This window comes from Ranitomeya imitator, chromosome 7 (assembly GCF_032444005.1).
Source record: "Ranitomeya imitator isolate aRanImi1 chromosome 7, aRanImi1.pri, whole genome shotgun sequence".
Classification (NCBI taxonomy): domain Eukaryota; kingdom Metazoa; phylum Chordata; class Amphibia; order Anura; family Dendrobatidae; genus Ranitomeya; species Ranitomeya imitator.
In genome coordinates, this window is record NC_091288.1 from 122,074,260 (window position 1) to 122,100,933 (window position 26,674).

Sequence of the window (26,674 nt, forward strand, 5' to 3'; positions counted from 1 at the left end):
AGGTATATACTATATACAGGAGGAGATGACACACAGGTATATACTCTATACAGGAGGAGAGGACACACAGGTATATACTATATACAGGGGAGATGACACACGTATCAACTATATACAGGAGGAGATGACACACAGATATATACTATATACAGGAGCAGATGACACACAGGTATATACTATATACAGGAGGAGATGACACAGGTATATACTATATACAGGAGGAGATGACACACTGGTATATACTATATACAGGGGAGATGACATACAGGTACATACTATATACAGGGAAGATGACACACAGGTATATACTATATACAGGGAAGATGACGCTCAGGTATATACTATATACAGGGGAGATGACACACATGTATATACTATATACAGGAGGAGATGACACACAGGTATATACTATATACAAGAGGAGATGACATACAGGTACATACTATATACAGGAGGAGATGACACACAGATATATACTATATACAGGAGATGACACACAGGTATATACTCTATACAGGAGGAGAGGACACACAGGTATATACTATATACAGGGGAGATGACACACGTATCAACTATATACAGGCGGAGATGACACACAGATATATACTATATACAGGAGCAGATGACACACAGGTATATACTATATACAGGAGAAGATGACTTACAGGTATATGCTATATACAGGAGGAGATGACACACGTATATACTAGACACACAGGTATATACTATATACAGGAGGAGATGACATACAGGTACATACTATATACAGGAGGAGATGACACACAGATATATACTATATACAGGAGGAGATGACACACAGGTATATACTATATACAGGTGGAGATGACACACAGGTATATACTATATACAGGGGAGATGACACACGTATATACTATATACAGGAGGAGATGACACACAGATATATGCTATATACAGGAGCAGATGACACACAGGTATATAATATATACAGGAGGAGATGACACAGGTATATACTATATACAGGAGGAGATGACATTCAGCAGGTATATACTATATACAGGAGATGACATACAGGTATATACTATATATAGGAGGAGATGACATACAGTTATATAGTATAGACCGAAGAGATTACATACAGGTATATACTATATACAGGAGGAGATGACACATAGGTATATACAATATACAGGAGGAGATGACATACAGCAGGTATATACTATTTACAAGGGAGATGACATACAGGTATATACTATACACAGGAGATGACATACAGGTGTATACTATATATAAGGGTGATGACAAACATGTACAGTGTATACTGAGGGGAAAATGAGAGATGTGAGGTGAAAATGAGGGGTGTGAGGTGAAAATGAAAAGGTGTGAATGCAAAATGAGAGGAGTGAGGGAAAATAGTGGAGTGATCGGAAAATGACAGATGACAGATGTGAGGTCAAAATGACAAGTGTTAGGGGGGAATGAGAGGAGTGAGGGGGAAAATGAGAGGTGTAAGGGAGAAAATGAGAGATGTGAGGGGGAAAATGAGAGAAGTGAGGTGCTATAACTAACCACAAATATTTACTGTGCCCAGGCAACGCCGGGCTCTTCAGCTAGTAAATAATATAAATGGAAATACACAGATAATATGGAAAACACTCAAGTACTCATATACGGTAATATGAATAGTCATGCACAGATAATAGGGACACACACATAGCTGATATGAATGCACATACTGTACATAGCACACTGCTCAATTCCGAAATTACATATAATATGAATACACACACATAATATGATTATACATACTCACATTATATACACATACAGATAATATGAATATACAGTGGGGCAAAAAAGTATTTAGTCAGTCAGCAATAGTGCAAGTTCCACCACTTAAAAAGATGAGAGGCGTCTGTAATTTACATCATAGGTAGACCTCAACTATGGGAGACAAACTGAGAAAAAAAATCCAGAAAATCACATTGTCTGTTTTTTTTAACATTTTATTTGCATATTATGGTGGAAAATAAGTATTTGGTCAGAAACAAAATTTCATCTCAATACTTTGTAATATATCCTTTGTTGGCAATGACAGAGGTCAAACGTTTTCTGTAAGTCTTCACAAGGTTGCCACACACTGTTGTTGGTATGTTGGCCCATTCCTCCATGCAGATCTCCTCTAGAGCAGTGATGTTTTTGGCTTTTCGCTTGGCAACATGGACTTTCAACTCCCTCCAAAGGTTTTCTATAGGGTTGAGATCTGGAGACTGGCTAGGCCACTCCAGGACCTTGAAATGCTTCTTACGAAGCCACTTCTTCGTTGCCCTGGCGGTGTGCTTTGGATCATTGTCATGTTGAAAGACCCAGCCACGTTTCATCTTCAATGCCCTTGCTGATGGAAGGAGGTTTGCACTCAAAATCTCACGATACATGGCCCCATTCATTCTTTCTTGTACCCGGATCAGTCGTCCTGGCCCCTTTGCAGAGAAACAGCCCCAAAGCATGATGTTTCCACCACCATGCTTTACAGTAGGTATGGTGTTTGATGGATGCAACTCAGTATTCTTTTTCCTCCAAACACGACAAGTTGTGTTTCTACCAAACAGTTCCAGTTTGGTTTCATCAGACCATAGGACATTCTCCCAAAACTCCTCTGGATCATCCAAATGCTCTCTAGCAAACTTCAGACGGGCCCGGACATGTACTGGCTTAAGCAGTGGGACAAGTCTGGCACTGCAGGATCTGAGTCCATGGTGGCATAGTGTGTTACTTATGGTAGGCCTTGTTACATTGGTCCCAGCTTTCTGCAGTTCATTCACTAGGTCCCCCCGCGCGGTTCTGGGATTTTTGCTCACCGTTCTTGTGATCATTCTGACCCCACGGGGTGGGATTTTGCGTGGAGCCCCAGATCGAGGGAGATTATCAGTGGTCTTGTATGTCTTCCATTTTCTAATTATTGCTCCCACTGTTGATTTCTTCACTCCAAGCTGGTTGGCTATTGCAGATTCAGTCTTCCCAGCCTGGTGCAGGGCCACAATTTTGTTTCTGGTGTCCTTTGACAGCTCTTTGGTCTTCACCATAGTGGAGTTTGGAGTCCGACTGTTTGAGGGAGTGCACAGGTGTCTTTTTATACTGATAACAAGTTTAAACAGGTGCCATTACTACAGGTAATGAGTGGAGGAAAGAGGAGACTCTTAAAGAAGAAGTTACAGGTCTGTGAGAGCCAGAAATCTTGATTGTTTGTTTCTGACCAAATACTTATTTTCCACCATATTATGCAAATAAAATGATAAAAAAACAGACAATGTGATTTTCTGGATTTTTTTTTCTCAGTTTGTCTCCCATAGTTGAGGTCTACCTATGATGTAAATTACAGACGCTTCTCATCTTTTTAAGTGGTGGAACTTGCACTATTGCTGACTGACTAAATACTTTTTTGCCCCACTGTACATGGACACATAATATGATTATACACATACAGATAATATGAATACACATACACACATTATATACACATACAGATAATACATTTTCACATAGATAATGTGAATACATACACTCCCATTATAAAAACACATACAGTTAATGTTAGTACACATACACTCAATATATGAATACACATACAGATAATATTAGTACACATACACTCGTAATATGAGCCCACATATAGATAATGTTAGTACACATTAACTCGTAATATGAGCACACATACAGATAATGTTAATAATAATAATAATAATGTTAATAATACATAACACACTCATAATATGAACACACATACAGAAAATGTTACTACACATACACTCGTAATATGAGAACACATACAGATAATGTTAGTACACAAACACTCATAATATGAGCACAGATACAGATAATGTTAGTACACATACACTCATAATATGAACAAACATACAGATAAAGAGCAGGCTGGAGCGAGCTGTCCCCTCCCCCCAGACGGCGTATGTGCAGGCCGTCATGACAGGGGTTTGGAGCAGAGGGGTAGAGGGTGGGGTCATGTTTAAGGGGAGGGGGTAGTATGCATTAGGGGGGGTTATGGGGCAATGAGGTGGTGGGGTTGGCCAGTTCCCACTCTGGAGGCCAATCGTGAGATACCTACCTCATGGTGTCCGTTGAACAGGTGCTACAGAGGCTGCGGGTGGCTGCTGCAAACCAGCCTCCCGGCTGTCTGGAGGCCCAGGTGACCGGCATCCTGGGCGGAGGCAGCGGGGATGTCCCATCGGCGGCTGCAGGCGAGCGTCGCTCCTGGTGGGTCCGGCCCACAGAGCGACTGTCCTCCAACGTGCCTCAGCGCAGGCGCAGGAGCCCCTCCAGGGACCTTCCGGACCGAGCGCCCACCAGCAAGCGTCCAAGCAGGGCCCAGTCTGGGAGGAATCCACCTGCTGCGCTGAGGCCTGCGGCAGGTGATAGGCCCTCTCCTCCCTCGCTCTGGGGGGCGGGGTCTTCACGCGCTAGATCCTCCATCTCTTCCTGTGACATCACAGCGGGGCGCCATGGTGATGGCGCTGCCCGGCGGCCTACTTCACCGGTATGTCCCAGACAATGGGGGAGAGCTTCTGCATCTGCAGCGGCAGGCAGCGCCGCCGGATTTGCGGAGCTGCCGTGCCCAAAAAGGGACACTGGACCTTCCCCCACATCGTCGGCTGGATCTGGAGGGAGCCGCAGCAGAGGGTCGGTTGGCGTTGTCTCCGGTGGACCCGTGCCCGGGATGCCTCCATACAGGGCTGCATCAGGACCAACAGCAGCAGGTCTGGACGGGGCCGGAACGGACAGGTCCGCATCGCACGGCAAGCCTCAGATCCAGGTGGTGCGACAGAGCGGATCGGGAGCAGGTGTCGGCTGGACGAGCGGGACGACTGCGGCTGGTGGGGACTCCAGCTCCCCTGCAGCTTGGTGAGGACAACTCTATGTTTGTTTTGTTGCCATTGTTATCATTTTCCCCGATAGTTGGGGTTAGTCAAGGGGGTGGGGCCGTGGCTACAGGGGAGCATTCGAGGGTTTGGTCAGATTTGGGGAACGAAGGGGTAGGGGAGTTGTCTAGCATCCGCGAGTTGCTTTCACGGTTGGGAGGCATTAGGTCTGTGCTGCCACCGTTGGCGGCGTGGGTGGGTGCCACGGATTTAGGTCTAGGAGGGTCTGGGGGGGTTCCGCGCACCAAGTAGGCCATCGGAGCCCGTGTCTGTGTCAGTGCAGACTGAGAAAGAGAAGGAAGGTGGAATTCGTTTGGACGATAAAGCGCAGAGCGAGGTTTACGTTTGTTTTGAGGGGCCGCTGGGGACTCATTTGAAAAAGGAGGTCAGGGAGAAGATTTGGAAGGATGAGTACGTGGAGATCTTCTCGCTCCTTCCTTTGGAGAAATTTAATTTTGATAAGAGCAAGAAGGAGGACAGTAAGAAGGAGGATGAGGAAAAGCAGAAATGGAATCTTATTCCTCAGACGTTCGTGAATTGGTTGCAAGCTTTTGCGATTCTGGCAAGCATGGTTGGCGAGAAGGCTCCTGAAAACTGTTCCACCTTATTTTGTTATATTATATTTGATAGGTGAGGCACACAGGGCATATGGGGGCCAGGCCTGGCTCCGGTATGACGAGCAGTTTAGACAAAGGAAGGCGGTTCGTCCGTCGATTAGATGGGATCAGAAGGACATTGGTTTATGGTTGCAGGTTATGGCGCCGACGAAATTTGGCCATTCCTTTCAAGGCGGGGTCCGGAACTGCCGGCCACACCGCATCGCAAGGAAGTTCTTCGGGTTCAGGGGGTCAGTCCGGACAATCGGAGGCCAGAAGCACGGTTTATGCTGGCAGTTTAATGATGGCCAGTGCAAATTAGGAGCTACCTGTAAGTTTAAACACGCGTGCTCGCACTGCAGCGGTTCTTCCCATGGTGCCGCCAAGTGCTTCAAGAAGAAAGGAAAGCCAGAGGGCAATTCAAAAGGGGGTGACGCCAGTGAGGTTGGACGCGATGGTACCCTATCTAAATAGGTTCCCGGATAGGGAAAAAACGGAGTTGTTGTTGTTGGGTTTTAGGGATGGTTTTCGTATACCCGCTCCTCCTTTCGGTATTCCTTGAGTTTTGAAGAATTTGAGATCAGCTGAGTTACACGCTGAGGTGGTCTCGGATAAGTTGCATAAGGAGGTTTCGTTAGGGAGAATGTCCGGACCTTTTACCGTTCCTTCGCTAGAGGATTTGGTAGTTTTGCCTTTGGGCGTGATTCTGAAGAAGGAACCGAACAAGTTCAGGCCGATTCAGCATTTGTCTTACCCTAAGGGGAGGTCCGTCAATGACGGGATAGACCCGGAGCTTTGCTCCATGGTTTATACGTCTTTTGATGAGGCTGCACGCTGGGTGCATAGTTGTGGTAGGGGTGCACTGTTGGCCAAGACCGATATTGAGTCGGCTTTTCGTTTATTACCCGTTCATCCGGATAGCGTAAGGCTTTTGGGTTGTTATTGGAACGGTGGGTTTTACGTTGATAGATGTTTGCCGATGGGTTGCTCACTGTCTTACGCATACTTCGAGGCTTTTAGTTCCTTTCTTGAGTGGGTCGTTTGGGATGTGTCAGGTTTGAATTCGGTCATTCACTATTTGGATGATTTTTTGTGCATCGGGCTGGATCATTCCGGATGTTGTGACATGGTCTTGAGGACAGTGATATGGGTAGCGGAACATTTTGGTGTTCCTTTGGCGCCAGAGAAAACCTTCTGTTTTCTCTGGCATCACAATGCCCAGGAACGAAAGACTTGTGCAAAGTTAACTGGGAGTTTCGGTTACCTGAGGAGAAAGTGGTTGGGTTGAGAAGCGAAGTGGCTCGGGCGCGTCGCTTAAAAAAGTTGCCGTTGCAGGAGGTTCAGTTCCTTCACGGCAAATTGAATTTTGCCTGCAGGATCATCCCGATGGGGAGGGTTTTTTCGTGGAGGCTAGCCGGTGCCACGGCGGAGGTTAAGGCCCCGCATAATTTTGTTCGCCTGTCTAGTGAGCATAAAGCCGATTTGGAGGTGTGGGACAGTTTTTTGGCGCTGTATAATGGCTGTTCCTTGTTGATGGAGGACGTGGTGGGCAACGCTGATTTGGATTTGTTTACCGATGCTTCGGGCGGTGTTGGTTTTGGCGCCTTTTTTGGTGGCCGGTGGTGTGCCACTAGGTGGCCTGACGAATGGTTCATGTCTGGGTTAGTGAAGAACGTCACTTTGTTCGAAATCTTTCCTATCCTCGTTCCGGTTTACTTGTGGAAAGAGGATTTTCACAATCGAAGGGTTCGTTTTAATTGTGACAATATGGCAGTTGTGTGTGTCATAAACAGTTTGACGGCTTCTTCTCCTCCGGTGATCAGGGTTCTCCGTCAGTTGATGTTGTTTTGCATGTCTATCAATGTGTACATTACGGCGGCTCATGTGCCTGGAGTGGAGAATTCTGTGGCTGACTCTTTGTCTCGGTTTCAGTGGGGACGTTTTCGGTCTCTGGCCCCGGATGCGGAGGAGATGGGTCTGGGCTGCCCGCCAAAACTTTGGAGCGTGGTATCCAGGCTGCAGGACCTTTGATTCATGCGTCTTTGGCACCTAGCACGTGGTCGGCGTATCGGTCGGTATGGCACGATTGGGAATCTTGGTTGGTGTCATGTGGGGCTACTAACGCGGGCGAGGACCAACTGGGTGCTTTGTTGTTGTAGTTGAGACGCGGCGCGGAGGAGGGATGGTCGGCATCGAAAGTGGCGAGAGTTCGGGCGACTTTGGCCTTCGGGTTCCAGCTTCGAGTATTGCAAGATTTGTCAAAATTGTTTCTGGTATGGCAGGCGGTAAAAGGTTTTAGAAGAAAGGTGGGGCAAGGTGATCGCAGGTGCCCAGTCTCTTTTGGCATGTTGGAACAGGTGGGCACGCGTTTGAATGAGATTTGCATATCTAACTTTGAGGTGGCTCTCTTTTGTTTAGCCTTTTCCCTGGCATTTTTTGGGTCTTGATGGTTGGGGAGCTGGAGTCTCCTACCACGTTTAGACGAGGGGGCTTTGGGCCAAGGATGTAGTGCTCATTGAGGGTCGTTTACATTTCAGGTTACGTCGGTCGAAGACGGACCAGGCAGGAAAAGGTAAACGGGTTGAGTTGGGCTCGGTCCGTGGTTCGCTTATGTGTCCTGTTCGTTGTTTTCAGGTTTTTACTAGCTTTCGTCCGTCTGTAAATGGTCCTTTGTTGTGTCATGAGGATGGATCTTTTTTATCCAAATTCCAGTTTGTTGCAATTTTTCGGAAAGCTTTGTCGGGGCTGGGTTTAGACGCTTCTCGTTTTGCGTCTCACTCATTTCGTATTGGGGCCGCGACCGAAGGGAGCTGGGAGTCTGGGCGTTACAAGAGCTATGTTAGACCATGAAGGCCTGGGGTTTTTCTTGTAAGCCTGTATTTGCTGTGTCATTTGAATGGACTCTAAGTTGTTTGTTTTTTTTAGGTCAAAGTCCTGTGTTGGTTTGGATCGTCGGCCACTCTTTCGTTTATTGGGGCGCGAGGCGAGCGGATGTTCGGTGCGACAGACATCAACTTGGTTTTTCAAATGACGTGGCCGTGGTCAGGTGGTTGAGTTTTAGGGGTTTGTGTTGGAGCGGGGTTATGCAGGAGGTACACAATGGTATTAGGTTGGATAGATCTCCTGACATTTTATTATTTCACGTGGGGGGAAACTATTTGGGGGTTCGCCCTTGTCGTGAATTGATACGGGATATTAAGCACGATCTGCTGAGGTTATGGGCGTCTTACGAAGATTTGCTCGTGGTGTGGTCGGATATCGTCCCGTGGAGGTGCTGGCGACACGCCAGATCTGTGGATAGGATTAACAAAGCTAGAATTAAGGTAAATCGGGCAGTATCTAGCTTTGTCGTCAGGAACGGAGGTCTATTCATCCGTCATTTTGAGCTGGCAAAAGGGGGGTTGAATTTTTCCTGGGAGACAGTGTCCATTTAAATGTGGTGGGCATCAATTTGTGGGCTCTCGGATTGCAGAGCGGTATTGAAAGGGCCATAGCGGTCAAGTTTGGGGGGCCTTGGGTATTTGAGGTGTTCAAGTACCCTCGTTGTGGCGGTGGGAGGGGTCCTTAGAGTTGATACTAAATTGGCCTGGGGGATCCATTGGGATATGGATTCTTCAGTTGGTGTAAAAGTTTGGTTTCGGGTCTGGTGGTTTGGGGGAATCCTGGCAATGGTGGGCCGGATTCCCAGGTGTTAAGTGGACAATGGTAACCCTTTGGGGTATTTTGGTGCTCCCGAGCCAGGTGGTAACGGCTGGGAGTAAATTATGGTCTGTTTTTCTGTCCACTCTATATTATGGTTTACCACCAGTTTGGAGCTTCAAGGACCCCACGTTACTTTACCGTTATGTTTGTATGTTTATAATAAAGGCCACTGTGGCCAATTATTATCCAAGTTTTGAATCCTGTCTTTATTAGGGATGGGGTCTATTCAGGAATTTGGGGAGGGGGCCTAAAGGTAGGAGAATCCTACTGAGCTATCGAACAATACCAATTGTTAGTACACATACACTCATAATATGAACACACATACAGATAATGTTAGTAGACATACACTCGTAATATGAGCACACATACAGATAATTTTAGTACACATACACTCGTAATATGAACACACATACATATAATTCTAGTACACATACACTCATACTATGAACACACATACAGATATTGCTAGTACACATACACTCGTAATGTGAGCACACATAGAGATAATGCTACGGTAGTACGCATACACTCATAATATGAACACACATACAGATAATGCTAGTATGCATACACTCGTAATATGAGCACACATACAGATAATGCTAGTAAACATACACTCGTAATATGAGCACACATACAGATAATGCTACTACACATACACTCGTAATATGAGCACACATACAGATAATGCTAGTACACATACACTCATACTATGAACACACATACAGATAATGCTAGTACACATACACTCGTAATATGAGCACACATACAGATAATGCTAGTACGCATACACTCATAATATGAACACACATACAGATAATGTTAGTACACATATAATCGTAATATGAACACATACAGATAATGTTAGTACAAATACACTCGTAATATGAACACACATACAGATAATGTTAGTACAAATACACTCGTAATATGAACAAACATACAGATGAGGTTAGTGTGAAGAAACCAGATTGTATCCTAATTTCCCAGACAACCATGTATTTTGCAAACCAAAAGAACTGGCTTTTCATCTGTATATTGGCTTGTGAATTTAAGTGTTTATGTCTGGTGGGTCAAGAAGACAGACTTGCCAACTGATATACTATCTAACATACTGTGTAAGTCTGTAATAGTGACTGTACATATGGTGTGTTAAGCTTTGTTTATTGATGTGTGCTTATATGCTAATAGTGCTACTTAATCCCATGACCATTGTTTACCTTATCTTGATGTTGGACTGAAGGACCCTGGGTAATTCTAAAAATAGCTTGCATACCTTGGGTATAAAAAGACTCAGAGATCACATCCTGGGAAATGGAAGTAACACAGAGTTACCAGCCAGACATTCTGCACACCACCCAACAGACAAGAGAAAGGACTGCAGCCAATTCATCATGGTACCATCACGAGGGCCACTGATCTATGATTCTATAGGAAACAACCTAGGGGTTTTCGGCTCCGGTTGGGAGGACACATATCTGATCCAGTGACCGTCTCTGAACCATGGATATGTTTGGAGAAAGCCAGGTTTGGGACCCGCTGGTCGCCAGGTTCTGTGGAGATGGTCAGATAAGCCAGGTGGTGACTCTCGGGTCAACTGGCTTTGGACCTTGTATGGACACTATGGACAGTTCTTGGTCATATCCCCTATGCTTGTCGTTACCTCTTCTCTGTGCGTGCATCCACAGATAAAGTAGCAACCTTGGGAGCTCTGACATCATGTCATACTGGAAATACGTGGAGACGCAGTGATCTTTTGTATGCGCCCATGTAATCAAGCAATTCCAGCCATGTTGGGATTGTTCTGTTTGCTATTGTGTGCTGTGGTTCAATAAAGTATTGCCACACTGTTTTACCTTAACCCTGTGTTGTCTGTGTAATGTATTGCCCACTGGGAGATAGAGCGGGCGTTCAGTGGCTTGAGCCGTGGTCCATGCAGTCTTGCTAAAGACAGCCAGGCCAGCGGACGAGAGCACCCACTGACCCCGTTTCTTCACAGTTAGTACAAATACACTCGTAATATGAACACACATACAGATGATGTTAGTACAAATACATTTGTAATATGAACACACATACAGATGATGTTAGTACAAATACACTCGTAATATGAACACAAATACAGATGATGTTAGTACAAATACACTCGTAATATGAACACACATACAGATGATGTTAGTACAAATACACTCGTAATATGAACACACATACAGATGATGTTAGTACAAATACACTCGTAATATGAACACAAATACAGATGATGTTAGTACAAATACACTCGTAATATTTTTGAGCATTCCGATACTGCAAGTATCGGGTATTGGCCGATATTTGCTGTATCGGAATTCCGATACCGAGTTCCGATATTTTTGTGATATCAGAAATCGGAATCGGAGTGTGCGGTGCGTATGGTTCCAAGGGTCTGGAGGAGAGGAAACTCTCCTTCAGGCCCTGGGATCCATATTAATGTAAAAAATAAAGAATAAAAATAAAAAATATGGCTATACTCACCCCTCCGAAGGACCCTGGCTCTCACCGCTGCAAGTGTCCGCCTCCGTTCCTGAGAATGTAGTGAGTGAAGGACCTTCGATGATGTCGCGGTCAGGTGAGTGGTCAGGTGACCGCGACGTTATCGAAGGTCCTTCACTCTCTGCAATTCTCAGGAACAGAGGCGGACGCTTGCAGCGGTGACAGCCAGGGTTCGCCGGAGGGGTGAGTATAGCTTTTTTTTTATTTTTAATCTTTATTTTTTACATTAATATGGTTCCAAGGGCCTGAAGAAGAGTTTCCTCTCCTTCAAACCCTGGGAACCATCGATGATACATTCCGATATTTGTGTCCCATTGACTTGTATTGGTATCGGGTATCGGTATCGGCGAGATCCGATATTTTGCCGGTATCGGCCGATACCATCCGATACCGATACTTTCAAATATCGGAAGGTATCGCTTAACACTAATGAGCACACATACAGATGATGTTCGTACAAATACACTCGTAATATGAACACACATGCAGATGGTGCTAGTACAAATACACTCGTAATATGAGCACACATACAGATGATGTTAGTACAAATACACTCGTAATATGAGCACACATACAGATGGTGTTAGTACAAATACACTCGTAATATGAGCACACATACAGATGATGTTAGTACAAATACACTTGTAATATGAGCACACATACAGATGATGTTCGTACAAATACACTCGTAATATGAGCACACATACAGATGATGTTAGTACAAATACACTCGTAATATGAGCACACATACAGATGATGTTAGTACAAATACACTCGTAATATGAGCACACATACAGATGATGTTAGTACACATACACTCATAAAATGAACCCAACTACAGATAATGTTAGTGCACATACACTCGTAATACGAACAGTGTGATCAACCAAAAAGAAAGATTTGACAAAGTATATTCCTTTAATAGCATGATGTTACAACCTTTCTTCTTTACAGGGTATAGATGGAAGGGATGGAGCGAAGGGAGATTCTGGAGCTCCTGGACTCAGGGTAATTCTCCTTATTCTGCACAAAACTTTTATGTCTGGAAAACAGTCAGAGATGCTGTTGTGCCATAAATCCTGACACTGTTGGACCTCCTGACTGTCTGCTCGCTCTCCTGTCTGTTTTCTGTACTATTTTGTGCTTTGAATGTTTTAATATTATTATTTGTGGTTTTATTGCACTGACATTGATACATTTCTTTACTAGGGAGAACCTGGTGCTCCTGGGGACAATGGATTGCCCGGCACTGTGGTAATGATGTTTTTTCAGCCTGCTTAATAATGTTGTGTAATGATAGCATCAGACAACAAATCAAGAATAATACAAGGCTTTACTCACCCCCTACACTAAGCTTCTTCAAGACAGGTGTAGAATTAGGGGTTCACTAGGAGTGGTAACATTTTCCAGAAATGTACCTACTATAATTACTTTAAGGCTAAACGTCGCAAATTTAATGTTATAATTCTAGAGAGTAACTTCTGAAGAATCTTATAAACTCACAAAAAATCAAATCTTTTTACCCTATGTCAAATTGGAAGACTCATTAAAGGGTTGATTGTGACTTGTAAGAACACTATGTCCAACAGGTGGCAATATAGAGTTCACGTCCGCTTTCTCTCTAAAAAGGGAATTTGCACATAAAATCAACATAAACTTAATGGAAAATGTTCAGTAAACAAATATATAAAAAACATGGCCATCAATAATGCAGAGGCACATAGATAACATAGGAAGATAGAAGAATATCATTTTGCTCACAGGGGTGACAATTGAAGAAATTAGCGCAACTCTTACAGAACTTCTAACCCCGCTGCTGCTCCTCCGTACACTGTTTAGTGTCAAGAACAAGCTCCATTTATTAAGCAGCCTGAACACTATCCAGACTTCTCTTCAACCTCTACCTCTATATCACCCCTTCAAGGAAGGTTTGTCACCTCCAAAATGATATGTAACCTCTTTGGCAGCTTTGTCAAATTAATCATTCCTGTAGTATTGATTTTAGTGATAAAAATTTCCAGAAAAGATATTTATTTTGCATGCTCAGACGGGGCTCCAGTGCACCCTTTGCACACCAAAATGAAGGGGCTCGGTGCATCATTTCGCCTCTACAATTTACATGTGGAGCACATTGTCAAAGCTTAATTGGCACACACATAATAATAATAATTTTTATTTATATAGCGCCAACATATTCCGCAGCACTTTACAATTAAGCGGGGACATGTACAAGCAATAAATTCGGTACAGGTTAAGACAATTTAAACAGTGACATTAGGGGTGATGTCCCTGCTCGCAAGCTTACAATCTACAAGGAAATGGGGGGACATAATAGGTGAAAAGTGCTTGTTATTTCCGGTCTGGCAATTATAATAAATAGGGATTTTCATATAAAGCTGCATGATGCGGTCATCAGCCCGTGTGTTTAAGTGCAATAGTCAAGTATCAAGTGCAGTTATCATGTGCATGGAGGGTGTGGAGACAGATGAGTAGTAGGGTGCAGATTCACATGCAGATAATATTTGGAAGGAGGGAACAGGACAGTTAGTTTACTGAGTAGTTGATTTGGTAGGCTTGTTTGAAGAGATGGGTTTTCAAAGCGCGCTTGAATAGGTCGGGGCTAGGTATCAGTCTGATCGTCTGGGGAAGTGCATTCCAGAGAGCTGGCGTTATCACATTGTGTGATAACTGCCTGAACTCAACCACTGGCTCTGCACCTCAGCACAGACACAGCAGAGCTCAGCCGCGATCACATTGCGCTATTTCTGGCTTCATTGCTGGCTCCTTTCTGCAGTACTGTACTGAGAAGCAGCTGCAGGGGGGAGACATTGACAAGAGAGTAGCCATGTGCCCTCACACAATGTCAGTGTGCACGCTCTTTGATTGCGTCGGTCAGTGGCTGCTGATTGGCACGGCACTGCAGACAAGAAGACCCAACTGTCCCGAATTCAGCGGGACTGTCCAGATTTGAGGGCTCAGTCCTGCATCCTGTCATGTTACAGCTTTCCTCCCGGCTCTATACTCACAACTCCAACGTGATTGATAGTTTTTCTCTTAAACCTCTTCTGCAGGTGTTCGCACCAGACAACACAATAACAAACTTCTCCAATTATTGCATGTTTGCTGCATTTCTTTTATGCATTTTCCCCCTTATTTGATGCAATTCTGGGGCAGATATGAAGCCTTGTTTTAATGCTTTTTTTACTGTACAGAAAAGCTTTGCTTCTGTGTTTAGAAATGCAATGGCATTTTTTTTTTATTCATTCGTTATTTTTATTCATGAATTTTTTTTAGAAGAAACCTATAGAGGAAAAGTGCACCAAAACTGCAGAATACAGCAGCGTCTTCAGACCATAGAGAGCGGAGATTTCATGCAATCACGTCCACTTTGCGTTGAAATTTAGACCGTGTTCAAATGTAGGGTAAATGCTGCGTATTCTCTGCTGCTTTTTTGCACAATGATTCTGATGTGTTTAACTGTCCAAAGTGGATGTGATTTCATGACAACTGCGCCCGCTATAGAATTCAACAAACAGAATTTTACATGATGTAACAGTCAGTATTTCCCTAATTGCTTGTTTCTGCACCTGTTTACTGCTGTTCTTCCTTTCCTTGTTCTTTCCTTACCTTTCCCATTGCTTTTCTTCCCCTCCTACCTCTTAAATGTTTTATATATATAAGGTATATTATATGTTTATTGTAACCTCATTCCCTTGCCCATACTGTACATACTAATCTTTTTCATTTTCTTTCTATAGCTTGATTTTTTCTTTTTTCCATTTTCCTTAATAAACCATATTTTTCCTTCCATCTCCTCATACTTAACCGTTTTTACCCTTTATTTTGTCTATATCTTTCGCCCACGGATTCTAATGAACTGTGTGGTTTTGGTGCTTTTTTCTCTCTAAATGCTTCTATGTGAGCCCAAAAAAGCGCATGTAAAAACTGCAGTAACTTTATTAAGTGCAGAATCAAAGCTTTTCTGTACTATAAAAACACATTAAAAGCTCAGCTTCACATCTGCACCAAAAATGCATCAAATATGGCGTAAAAGAAAGTTATTGTTTAGTTTGTTGCGGTTCCTGCATTAAACCAAAAAACACAGTCACCAGTCACCAATGTATGAACACTGCCTTACAGACACAAAAAAGCTGGATGTCACTTAATAAAGCTACATGAAGATGAGAAAGTTCTTTGGGGCACAGATGAAGTCCCGCTAGCTCTAGCTAATCAAAAGCCGTTGAAGGGACGCCGCAAGGTTAGAGATTCGCAGCCTCTCATCCAGCCTCCAAGTAGCACTGTCGTGGACACAGGACCGGAGTCCTGTAAATCCATCTGATCATCTCTAGTCCCTATTGTCCCGTATACTACAGACAGTCCTGGTTTTGGGTCTACACCCTGCAGTCTCAGGTGTCTACTGAATGTCCTCACTGGCAGCGCCCCTCTGACATCTCCTCCTGCCAGGGAGCAAAAAAATGGTAAATGGGCGTAGATTGGGAGTGGCCACAATTTGCATGATCTGGCTCTCTTTCTGTTCTTCAAAATTTAGGAGGTATACACACATTGTTGTGTCATTGTGGAGGTGCACAGCCAGTGATTAGGTTGATGTAGTTCTCATTTAAGCACTTTCAATCAAGATGTGACAAAGTGCTCAGTATGCAAATTGAGGGGGTGTAACAGCACCAAGCACTTCGCCACTCCAAGGATGTAAATAGTTTGGTAAATAATTTGCATATGAAATAAATTGTTCTTTTTATTGGCAACTAAACGACTGAAATAAGACAAGTGTGATATTTTTCAAGGCCTAAGCCCCTTACATACCTGTACAAGTGGTTTAATTTGGGGCTGACAGACTCCCTTTAAGGCCGGGGTCAGATGAGCATGTGGCATCTGATGCGAGAGCATTGGATGCGATATGCTAATGACCCTCGGCTCCTGCTCTGCTGCGAGCGGGAGCCAAGTGTCATGAGTCTGTGCTCCGAGCCTTTCGCACAGAGGATCGGAGCACAGCTTTAGAGGAGGCGGAGAAATGACTTTCTCCATCTCCTCCATTGCCGTGGTCAGCGTTTAACACACATCACTCGGATGATATCTGAGTGATGTGCGCTGTCTCACTCGCACCCATAGGCTTATATGGGTGCGAGCGAGCCGAGACTCGGCCAAGTGGTGGTGACAATCGCAGAATGCTGTGATTTCACTCGCACACTGAAAACGGCAGAGAAAAAAAACGGTGATGTGAGCTGCCCCATGAATACTGGTCAGAGTGCTATTCAATGTTTTATCACAAAGCACTCGTCTGTATTCATCGCTATTGTGACCCCGGCCTAACTGTGAATTAATCACAATATTTGATGGCGACCATTTTACATTAGTTTAGTAATCTTGATACCTCCTGTAAGAGGAACTTGTTATATCTTCAGATGCTATTAGTCTGTATATATGCGGATAATCTGCAGGACAATAGTGTTCTAAGGCTTCATAGCCACCATTCTGAAAGCTAGGCTACAACAAGGAAATGGCCTATATTCCTCCCGGCAGCTCTCGGCCTCAAGTAGCAGAGGCACAGGCAGCGAGGCTTCAGTCACTGCTCGGAGCATTGGGAGAGGAGCTGTGCTCTTGCCCTGGAACAGACTGACAGCCAGCTCTGCACCATCACAATGCATGGCTCTCAGTCAAGGTGTTATTACAGCTCACTGTGTACTTAGTGTGCCGACCTCTATGTCTGAATGCTGTAGGTTGCTGAGAGGAATAAAGACCATTGCTCCTGCAGCTGGGCTTTCAGTGCAGTTTAAAATACTGTTAGCCTGCAGATTAACCTTATTTGGAGATTATTAGTGTTTGGGGACATGACAGGTTCTCTTTAATTGCTTTTAGATCAAAGGAACTAACGTTCCATTTTGAGTCCTTTGAAAATGACTTTAACACAGCACAACACAACTAAAGAGCCCTATAACCTCTCTGAATACGATAAGTTCTCATTCTGCCACCATTTCTATATAATCTTTGACTTAGTCCTACGTTTATAAACTTCTTTAACCCCTTCTAGACAAATTAGATACTAGTATCATATGTCGGGTCCCCATCATACTATAGAAAATATACCGTAATTTGTGTTTCCATTACTACTACAATTATTATTATTTTATTTTTTTAGGGACCAAGAGGACAAGCTGGTGAGAGAGGCCGTCCTGGATCACCTGGACCAGCTGTAAGTAATTTGAGGCATATCTGAGCCATACTTAAATGAGTTTTCCCATTAACCCTTTTATGACCTTAGACGTATCCATTCGTCCATGTACCTAGTAGTTAACGACCTTAGATGTATGGATACGTCATGGCGATTTTGCTCACATAAAAGCTGTGCATGCAATGGACGCCATGTGTAGGCTGATTCCGACAGCTGATACCCGGCTCTTTGACACCGTAAATGCTGTGATCGCAGTATTTAACCTGCAGGGAGAGGGAAAAAGCTCCTCTGCCCTTGGATCGGCTCCCCCGTGACGTCATCGCGGGGGGCCTGATCGTTGCAATAGTAACCTGAAGTCGTCATTATGACATCCGGGTCACCAGGCACTAGGAAACTAGTTAGACCGTGCACAGTACATGATCTAACTAACTTGCATATGCAGCACTGACAGGTTATAAGGCTCCTGCATTGCTCCTCCATTGCTATGCCTTTTAATTGCGATCAGACTGCAGAAAGTGAAAGTAGCATAGTGGGACTATGTAAATAAGTTAAAAAAAAATAAAAAAAGTTGCAAAAATGTAAAAAAAAAAATCACAAAATAATAATGTATATAAAAATAATTAAATGTAATTGTACTAACCCAAAGAATAAAGCTGTCTTATCAAATTTACAATACGCAGAACGGCATAAAAAACCAAAATAAAAATCCTGAATATTCCTTGTTGGTTTTTGCTTATTCTGCCTCCCAAAAATCAGAAGAGCGATCGATCAAAAAATGTCATGAGCCTGAAAATGGTAAAAAAATAAACACATCAACTTGTCCCACAATATAATAAGCCATCACAAGACTTTGTCAGCAGAAATATAGAAAAGTTATAGCTTTCAAAATATGGTGATGCAAAAGCTAGTTTTTGAAAAAAACATCTTTAATTGTGTGACAGCAGCCAAACAAAAAAAACTTGATATAAATTCTAGTTTTGCTGTAATCGCACCAACCTGAAGAATAAGATAATCTAATCACTTATACCCCATGAGAAGTGACGTTAAAAATTAATAAAACCACTTCTTCACCTGCTGTTGAATTGTTCATTCTGCCTCCTAAAGATCACAGTAATGCTCAGCTCACATTTATCCTGTGCTTTAGGCTGATCACTTACTCTGAGGTTTCCGTGTAAATCTCTGAAATACATGATTTAGATGGAACCCCGGCAGAAGATTCCCTATAATGAGGGAGATGGAGGCATCGTGGACGTTGTCTGACCTGTGATATGGCAGTATCTGTCTTTTTATTAAGAGTGCATAAAAGTGCCATCGGCCACAGTTTTGTGCAACTCTGAAAAAAGTACACAGCTGAACAGAGGCCAAACAGAGTCTAGTGTAACTTTGATGCCTCATTATAGTGAATGGATTCCTCAGGGATTTTATCTGAATTACATTACTCGGTAGGAGATTTAAAGGGAAACATAATGAATGCCGGATAAATGTGATCCAAAATGTTATGTAAAATGTTCCCAATAAAAGCTTCAGCTCAGTCCACAAAAAGGAGGTCCCCACTCAAGTTCATCATCTCTTAAAGGGAATCTGTCACCTCATTTTTCGCATATAAGCTGCGGCCACCGCCATTAGGGGCTTATCTACAGCACTCTGTAATGCTGTAAATAAGCCCCCTATGTAACCTGAAAGATCTTGATTTTACACACCATTATTCATATCTTCTCTACAGCAAACGCTGCTGCAGGGAAGATATGAATGGCGGCTTCAGCACCAGATGCAGGGGACAGCGCTAAACTTTAGCGCTGTCTCCTGCATGGTGCGTGTGGTACCCAGTGGGTACATGGGCGGCACACGTGTGCCACACTGATGTGCCACAGAAACGCAGGGGCACACGGACACGGATAATTCCGGTACCGGAATTATCTGGACGTGTGGGACTGCCCTGAGCCGCATTGTCCACATATTTGGCATTTCTTTAGCGATGGGAACCTGCCTAATTTATGGTTGTGTGAGCTTGGCACAATAAATGGGCACCACAACGTACCAGTCACTACAATGTACTGGTTACTACAATGGTAGTTTGCAATTTTCACTTAGCAATATCCACTGCCACATGTTTCTGGAAACAGACATGGAATCAAAATTGTCACGACATCTGTCGATAAATTCCGGAAAGGATATAATTTCCAAAATAGGGTCACTTAAGGGGGAATTCTGCTCTTCTAGCATTTAGGGGCTCTGTATATGGATTCTGTAAACTATTACAGAAAATTATGCACTCCAGGATGCCTCCTGTATAACAGTGCTGATTAGCCATATGGCGAGACTCGGCAGGAATGGAGTGCTATTTGCCAAAATCGCTACGTCCCTTCCAAGTATTGCTGAATGGCTAAGCAGTACTGTACAACCACATATTTCTAAATTCAGCAGAAATTGTGGTACACAATTTGGTGTTATTTTTAACCATTTCCCAGTGGGAAAATATAAAATCTGGGGCCAAACAAAATTTTGGTGGTAAAAATGTAATTATTTTTGTATTCATTGCCCAATGGTATAAAATTCTGTGACCCATATTTGGTGACAATATGATCACTGCACCCCTAGATGAATTCATTGATAGGTGTAGTATGTTAAATGGAGTCTCTTATGGTGGGTTCTGCTGTTCTGGCACCTCTGGGGCTCTGCCAATGTGACATAGTACCCTCAAACCAGTGCAGCAAAATGTTAACCCCAATATTGCACTTCTTTCCTTCTGCGCTTTGCACTTTTTGACCTCAAATGGGTTTTCAGTAGACTCAGTAGACAGTAGACATTGTACTCCTGCTATCCTTGTAGAAATACCTTTTTTTTGGCAAAATAACATTTTAATGAGAAAAATGTGATTTTATTATTTTTATGGCTCTACGTGATAAATTTCTGTGAAGCAGCTGGGGATTCATGGTGCTCAGCACACATCTAGATACATTACTTGAGGGGTCTAGTGTTAGGAGTCGAGTTTCCTCTGCTGCACAGGGGGAATCTCGATCCGTGTCTGCTGCGGTCTCCCATTCGGTATCGGCCGCAGTGGGCTCTGCTCAGCGGAGACGTCGCTCCCAGCGCCTCGCTGGGGCTGATTCGGTGCATAGGGTCACTACTGCCTTTTCTGGCTTTCCTATGGTACCCTGCACTGATCTGCGGCGAGCGAGCCTCTCTAGGACTAAGTCCTTGTTTACTCACACTGAGCATGCCCAGGGCAGGGTCTCCCATTGGAGGTCGAGGGCCACATGTTCGGTCACATGCTCAGGTGCTGCAGTACATTCCATTGGTCCTTCTGGAAGGTCCTGAAAGGGCAAAAACTTCAGTAGCAGCTTCCTGTGCTGCAACTATATAAACTGCGCATGACCGCACGGCCATGCGCTAGTATTGTCTTATGTTATGTGCTTTGCGCCAGTGTGGTCACATGTATGTGTGTTCAGGGACCCGGCTGAAATAAGCCCCTAGAATGCTGGCTCCTCCGGCGAGGAGATTGAGTCTGAGTGTATTCAGGGACCCGGCTGAAATAAGCCCCTAGAATGCTGGCTCCTCCGGCGAGGAGTTTTGTGTGTTTGTGTGACCACTGACTGCTCTCTGTTTGGGCAGTTAGCCTGTGCCTCTGTGGAGTCTAACAGGGCACAGTGCTTTCCTTTCACGGCTACTCAGTGAATTAACTGAGTTAGTCTATACCGCCGTATAGCTCCGCCGTTTGCTAGCAGCAGGTACTCCTGCACGGTGGACCCCGGGCTGCGAACGCACCAATATCAATAAACATCTCTATTTACTCGGTGCGTTCCGCTAGCCCTAACATCTAGCTTCCAAAATGGTGTCACTTTAGGGGTTTTCCACTTTTTAGGCACATCAGGGGCTCTTGAAATAAGACATTACACCGCCAGACCATTCCATCAAAATGTCACTCCTTTTCTGAGTTCTGCTATGATCCCAAACAGTAGTTTACAATTACATATTGAGTATCTGCGTACTCAGGAGAGCTTGCATAGCAAATTTTGGGGTCGATATTCTCCTGCTGTCCGTGTGAAAATAAAAAAAATTGGGGATAAAATAATTTTTTTTTTATAGAAATGTCATTTTTTCATTTTCAAGGCTCAATATTATAAACTTCTCTGAAACACCTGGGGGTTCCATGTGCTCACCATACATCTAGATAAGTTCCCTGAGGGATCTACTTTCCAAAATGGAGTCGCTTATGGGGAGGTTCCACTGTTTAGGCAGATCAGGGATTCTCCATATGTGAAATGGAATTTGCAAATTATTCCATTTTGCAATCAAAAAGTCAAATGGCGCTCTTTTTCTTCCAAGCCCTGCTGTGTGCCCAAACAGCAGTTTTCCCCCACATGTAGGGTACTAGCACACACAGAAGAAGTTACACAACAAATTGTTTCGTGTAATTTCTCATATTACCCTTGATAAATTGAAGTAATGGAAGAAAGTGTGGTTTTGTTCTGCACTGCTGAATCACTGAAAGTCTGAATGAATTAGTAAATGTGGTTTTTATTTATAATTTTTATTGAATAAAAACCACATTTACTAATACATTCAGGCTTTCAGTGATTCAGCAGCGCAGAACAAAACCACACTTTCTCCCATTACTTTCATTTAACGGCCAGTCTCTACTGAACCTGTGGATCTTCTGCAGCGAATTCTCTCAAAGCTTTATTTTTGCTACATCTTTATTTTAGCTACATCTGGTGAGTACAATTTAATTGTATCAACCAATTATATCTCAGATAAGACCCTATTTTTGCGCTATATCCTCCAACAGCCCTCATTCGACCCTTGTGAAACTGCAATATTTGGGGATAAAAACATGCTTAACCGCTTAAAGTTGTAAACTTCTGGAAAGCACCCGGGAATTCAAGTTGCTGCTTCCCACACATCTAGATAAGTTCCCTGAGGGTTGCCAGTTGTGGGCAGTTTCCACTGTTTAAACACATCGTGGCGTTCCAAACGCAACATGGTGTCCGCTAATTATTTTAGCAAAGTTTACATTCAAAAAGTCAAATGGTGCTCTTCCCTTCCCAGCCCTTCTGTTAGCACCAAACAGTAGTTTTCTTCCACATATTAAGTATCGTTGTACTCAGGAGAAATTGCACAACAAATTTTATGGTGCAATTTCTCCTGTTACCATAATGAAAAAGAAAAATTTGGGCCTAAAAACATTTCTATGGGAAAAATTAGGTATTTTCTTTTTATTTTCACCGCTCAATGTTAAAAACCTTTGTGAAACATCTAGTGACTCAAGGTGCTCACCACACATCTACATAAGTTTCCTGAGAGTTCTAGTTTCCCTTGTTGGGGTTTCCCCTGTTTAGGCACATCAGGGGCTCTCCAAACGGGACATGTCATCCACTAATTATTCCACCAAATTTTGCAATCAAAAAGTCACATAGAGTTCCTTCCTTTCGAAGCCCAGCTATGAGCCGAAACAGTAGTTTCTCCCCATGTATGTGGTATTGGCGTACTCAGGAGAAATTGCAAAACAAATTGTATGGATAACTTCTCCTTCTTCCTTTATGAAATTGCAAAATTTGGAGTTAAGAAACATTTTTGTGGGGAAAACATGTTTTTTTTATTTTCAGCGCTCAACATTATAAACTTTTGTTAAGAATCTGGGGTTTCAAGGTGCTCACACTTCTAGATAAGTTCCCTCAGGGGTCTAGTTTACAAAATGGAGTCATTTGTGGGCAGTTTTCATTGTTTAGGTACATCTGGGGCTCTCAAAACGCAACATGGCATCTGCTAATTATTCCAGCAAATTTTACATGTAACCCCTTTACCCCCAAGGGTGGTTTGCACGTTAATGACCGGGTCAATTTTTACAATTCTGACCACTGTCCCTTTATGAGGTTATAACTCTGGAACGCTTCAACGGATCCCAGTGATTCTGACAATGTTTTCTCGTGACACATTGTACTTCATGATAGTGGTAAAAATTCTTTGATAGTACCTGCGTTTATTTGTGAAAAAAACGGAAATTTGGCGAAAATTATGAAAATTTCGCAATTTTCCAACTTTGAATTTTTATGCAATTAAATCACAGAGATATGTCACACAAAATACTTAATAAGTACTATTTCCCACATGTCTACTTTACATCAGCACAATTTTGGAACCAAAATTTTTTTTTGTTAGGGAGTTATAAGGGTTAAAAGTTAACCAGCAATTTCTCTTTTTTACAACACCATTTTTTTTAGGGACCACATCTCATTTGAAGTCATTTTGAGGGGTCTATATGATAGAAAATACACAAGTGTGACACCATTCTAAAAACTGCACCCCTCATGGTGCTCAAAACCATATTCAAGAAGTTTATTAACTCTTGCGGTGCTTCACAGGAATTTTTGGAATGTTTAAATAAAAATGAACATTTAACTTTTTTTCACAAAAAATTTACTTCAGCTCCAATTTGTTTTATTTTACCAAGGGTAACAGGAGAAAATGGACCCCAAAAGTTGTTGTATAATTTGTCCTGAGTACACCGATACCCCAAATGTGGGGGTAAATCACTGTTTGGGTGCATGACAGAGCTCGGAAGCGAAGGAGCGCCATTTGACTTTTCAATGCAAAATTGACTGGAATCGAGATGGGACACCATGTTGCGTTTGGAGAGCCCCTGATGTGCCTAAACATTGAAACCCCCCACAAGTGACACCATTTTAGAAAGTAGACCCCCTAAGGAACTTATCTAGAGGTGTGGTGAGCACTTTGACCCACCAAGTGCTTCACAGAAGTTTATAATGCAGAGCCGTAAAAATAAAACAAAAATTTTTTCCCACAAAAATTATTTTTTAGCCCCCAGTTTTGTATTTTCCCGACTGTAACAGGAGAAATTGGACCCCAAAATTTGTTGTCCAATTTGTCCTGAGTGCGCTGATACCCCATAAGTGGGGGGGAACCACTGTTTGGGCGCATGGGAGGGCTCGGAAGGGAAGGAGCTCCATTTGGAATGTAGACTTAGATGGAATGGTCTGCAGGCATCACATTGCGTTTGCAGAGCCCTTAATGTACCTAAACAGTAGAAATCCCCCACAAGTGACCCCATATTGGAAACTAGACCCCCCAGGGAACTCATCTAGATGTGTTGTGAGAACTTTGAACCCCCAAGTGTTCCACTACAGTTTATAACGCAGAACCGTGAAAATAAAAAATCTTTTTTTTTCCCACAAAAATTATTTTTTAGCCCCCAGTTTTGTATTTTCCCAAAGGTAACAGGAGAAATTGGACCCCAAAAGTTGTTGTCCTATTTGTCCTGAGTACGCTGATACCCCATATGTTGGGGTAAACCCCTGTTTGGGCACACGGGAGAGCTCGGAAGGGAAGGAGCACTGTTTTACTTTTTCAACGCAGAATTGGCTGGAATTGAGATCGGACGCCATGTCGTGTTTGGAGAGCCCCTTATGTGCCTAAACAGTGGAAACCCCCCAATTATAACTGAAACCCTAATCCAAACACACCCCTAACCCTAATTCCAACAGTAACCCTAACCACACCTCTAACCCTGACACGCCCCTAACCCTAATCCCAACCCTATTCCGAACTGTAAATGTAATCTAAACCCTAACTTTAGCCCCAACCCTAACTGTAGCTCCAACCCTAACCCTAGCCCTAACCCTAACCCTAACCCTAGCCCTAACCCTAGCCCTAACCCTAGCCCTAACCCTAACCCTAACCCTAGCCCTAACCCTAGCCCTAACCCTAGCCCTAGCCCTAATGGGAAAATGGAAATAAATAATTTTTTATTAATTTTTCCCTAACTAAGGGGGTGATGAAGGGGGGTTTGATTTACTTTGATAGCGAGTTTTTTAGCGGATTTTTATGATTGGCAGCCGTCACACACTGAAAGACGCTTTTTATTGCAAAAAATATTTTTTGCGTTACCACATTTTGATAGCTATAATTTTTCCATATTTTGGTCCACAGAGTCATGTGAGGTCTTGTTTTTTGCAGGACGAGTTGACGATTTTATTGGTAACATTTTCGGGCACGTGACATTTTTTGATCGCTTTTTATTCTGATTTTTGTGAGTAACAATGACCAAAAACCAGCTATTCATGAATTTCTTTTGGGGGAGGCGTTTATACCATTCCGCGTTTGGTAAAATTGATAAAGCAGTTTTATTCTTCGGGTCAGTACGATTACAGCATCACCTCATTTATATCATTTTTTATGTTTTGGCGCTTTTATACAATAAAAACTATTTTACAGAAAAAATAATTATTTTTGCATCGTTTTATTCTCAGGACTATAACTTTTTTTAATTTTTTTGCTGATGATGCTGTGTGGTGGCTCGTTTTTTGCAGGACAAGATGACGTTTTCAGCAGTACCATGGTTATTTATATCTGTCTTTTTGATCGCGTGTTATTCCACTTTTTGTTCGGCGGTATGATAATAAAGCTTTGTTTTTTGCCTCGTTTTTTTTTTTCTGACGGTGTTTACTGAAGGGGTTAATTAGTGGGCCAGTTTTATGGGTTGGGTCATTACGGACGCGGCGATACTAAATATGTGTACTTTTATTGTTTTTTTTTTTTATTTAGATGAAGAAATGTATTTATGGGAATAATATTTTTTTTTCATTATTTAGGAATATTTTTTTTAATTTTTTTTTACACATTTGGAAATTTTTTTTTTTAACTTTTTTATTTTGTCCCAGGTGGGGATATCACAGATCAATGATCTGACAGTTTGCATAGCACTCTGTCAGATCACTGATCTGACTTAC

General features: G+C 43.0%; 1 protein-coding gene across 1 annotated transcript in view; it reads left to right on the forward strand.

Moving 5' to 3' along the window:
* The window catches only part of COL3A1 (collagen type III alpha 1 chain), a 335,593-nt gene that overhangs the window by 99,905 nt on the left and 209,014 nt on the right, over positions 1-26,674 (forward strand). The window contains exons 11-13 of the mRNA XM_069733786.1: positions 12,695-12,748; positions 12,950-12,994; positions 17,895-17,948. Coding sequence (XP_069589887.1) covers positions 12,695-12,748; positions 12,950-12,994; positions 17,895-17,948 — 153 coding nt within the window. The remainder of the gene's footprint in view (positions 1-12,694; positions 12,749-12,949; positions 12,995-17,894; positions 17,949-26,674) is intronic.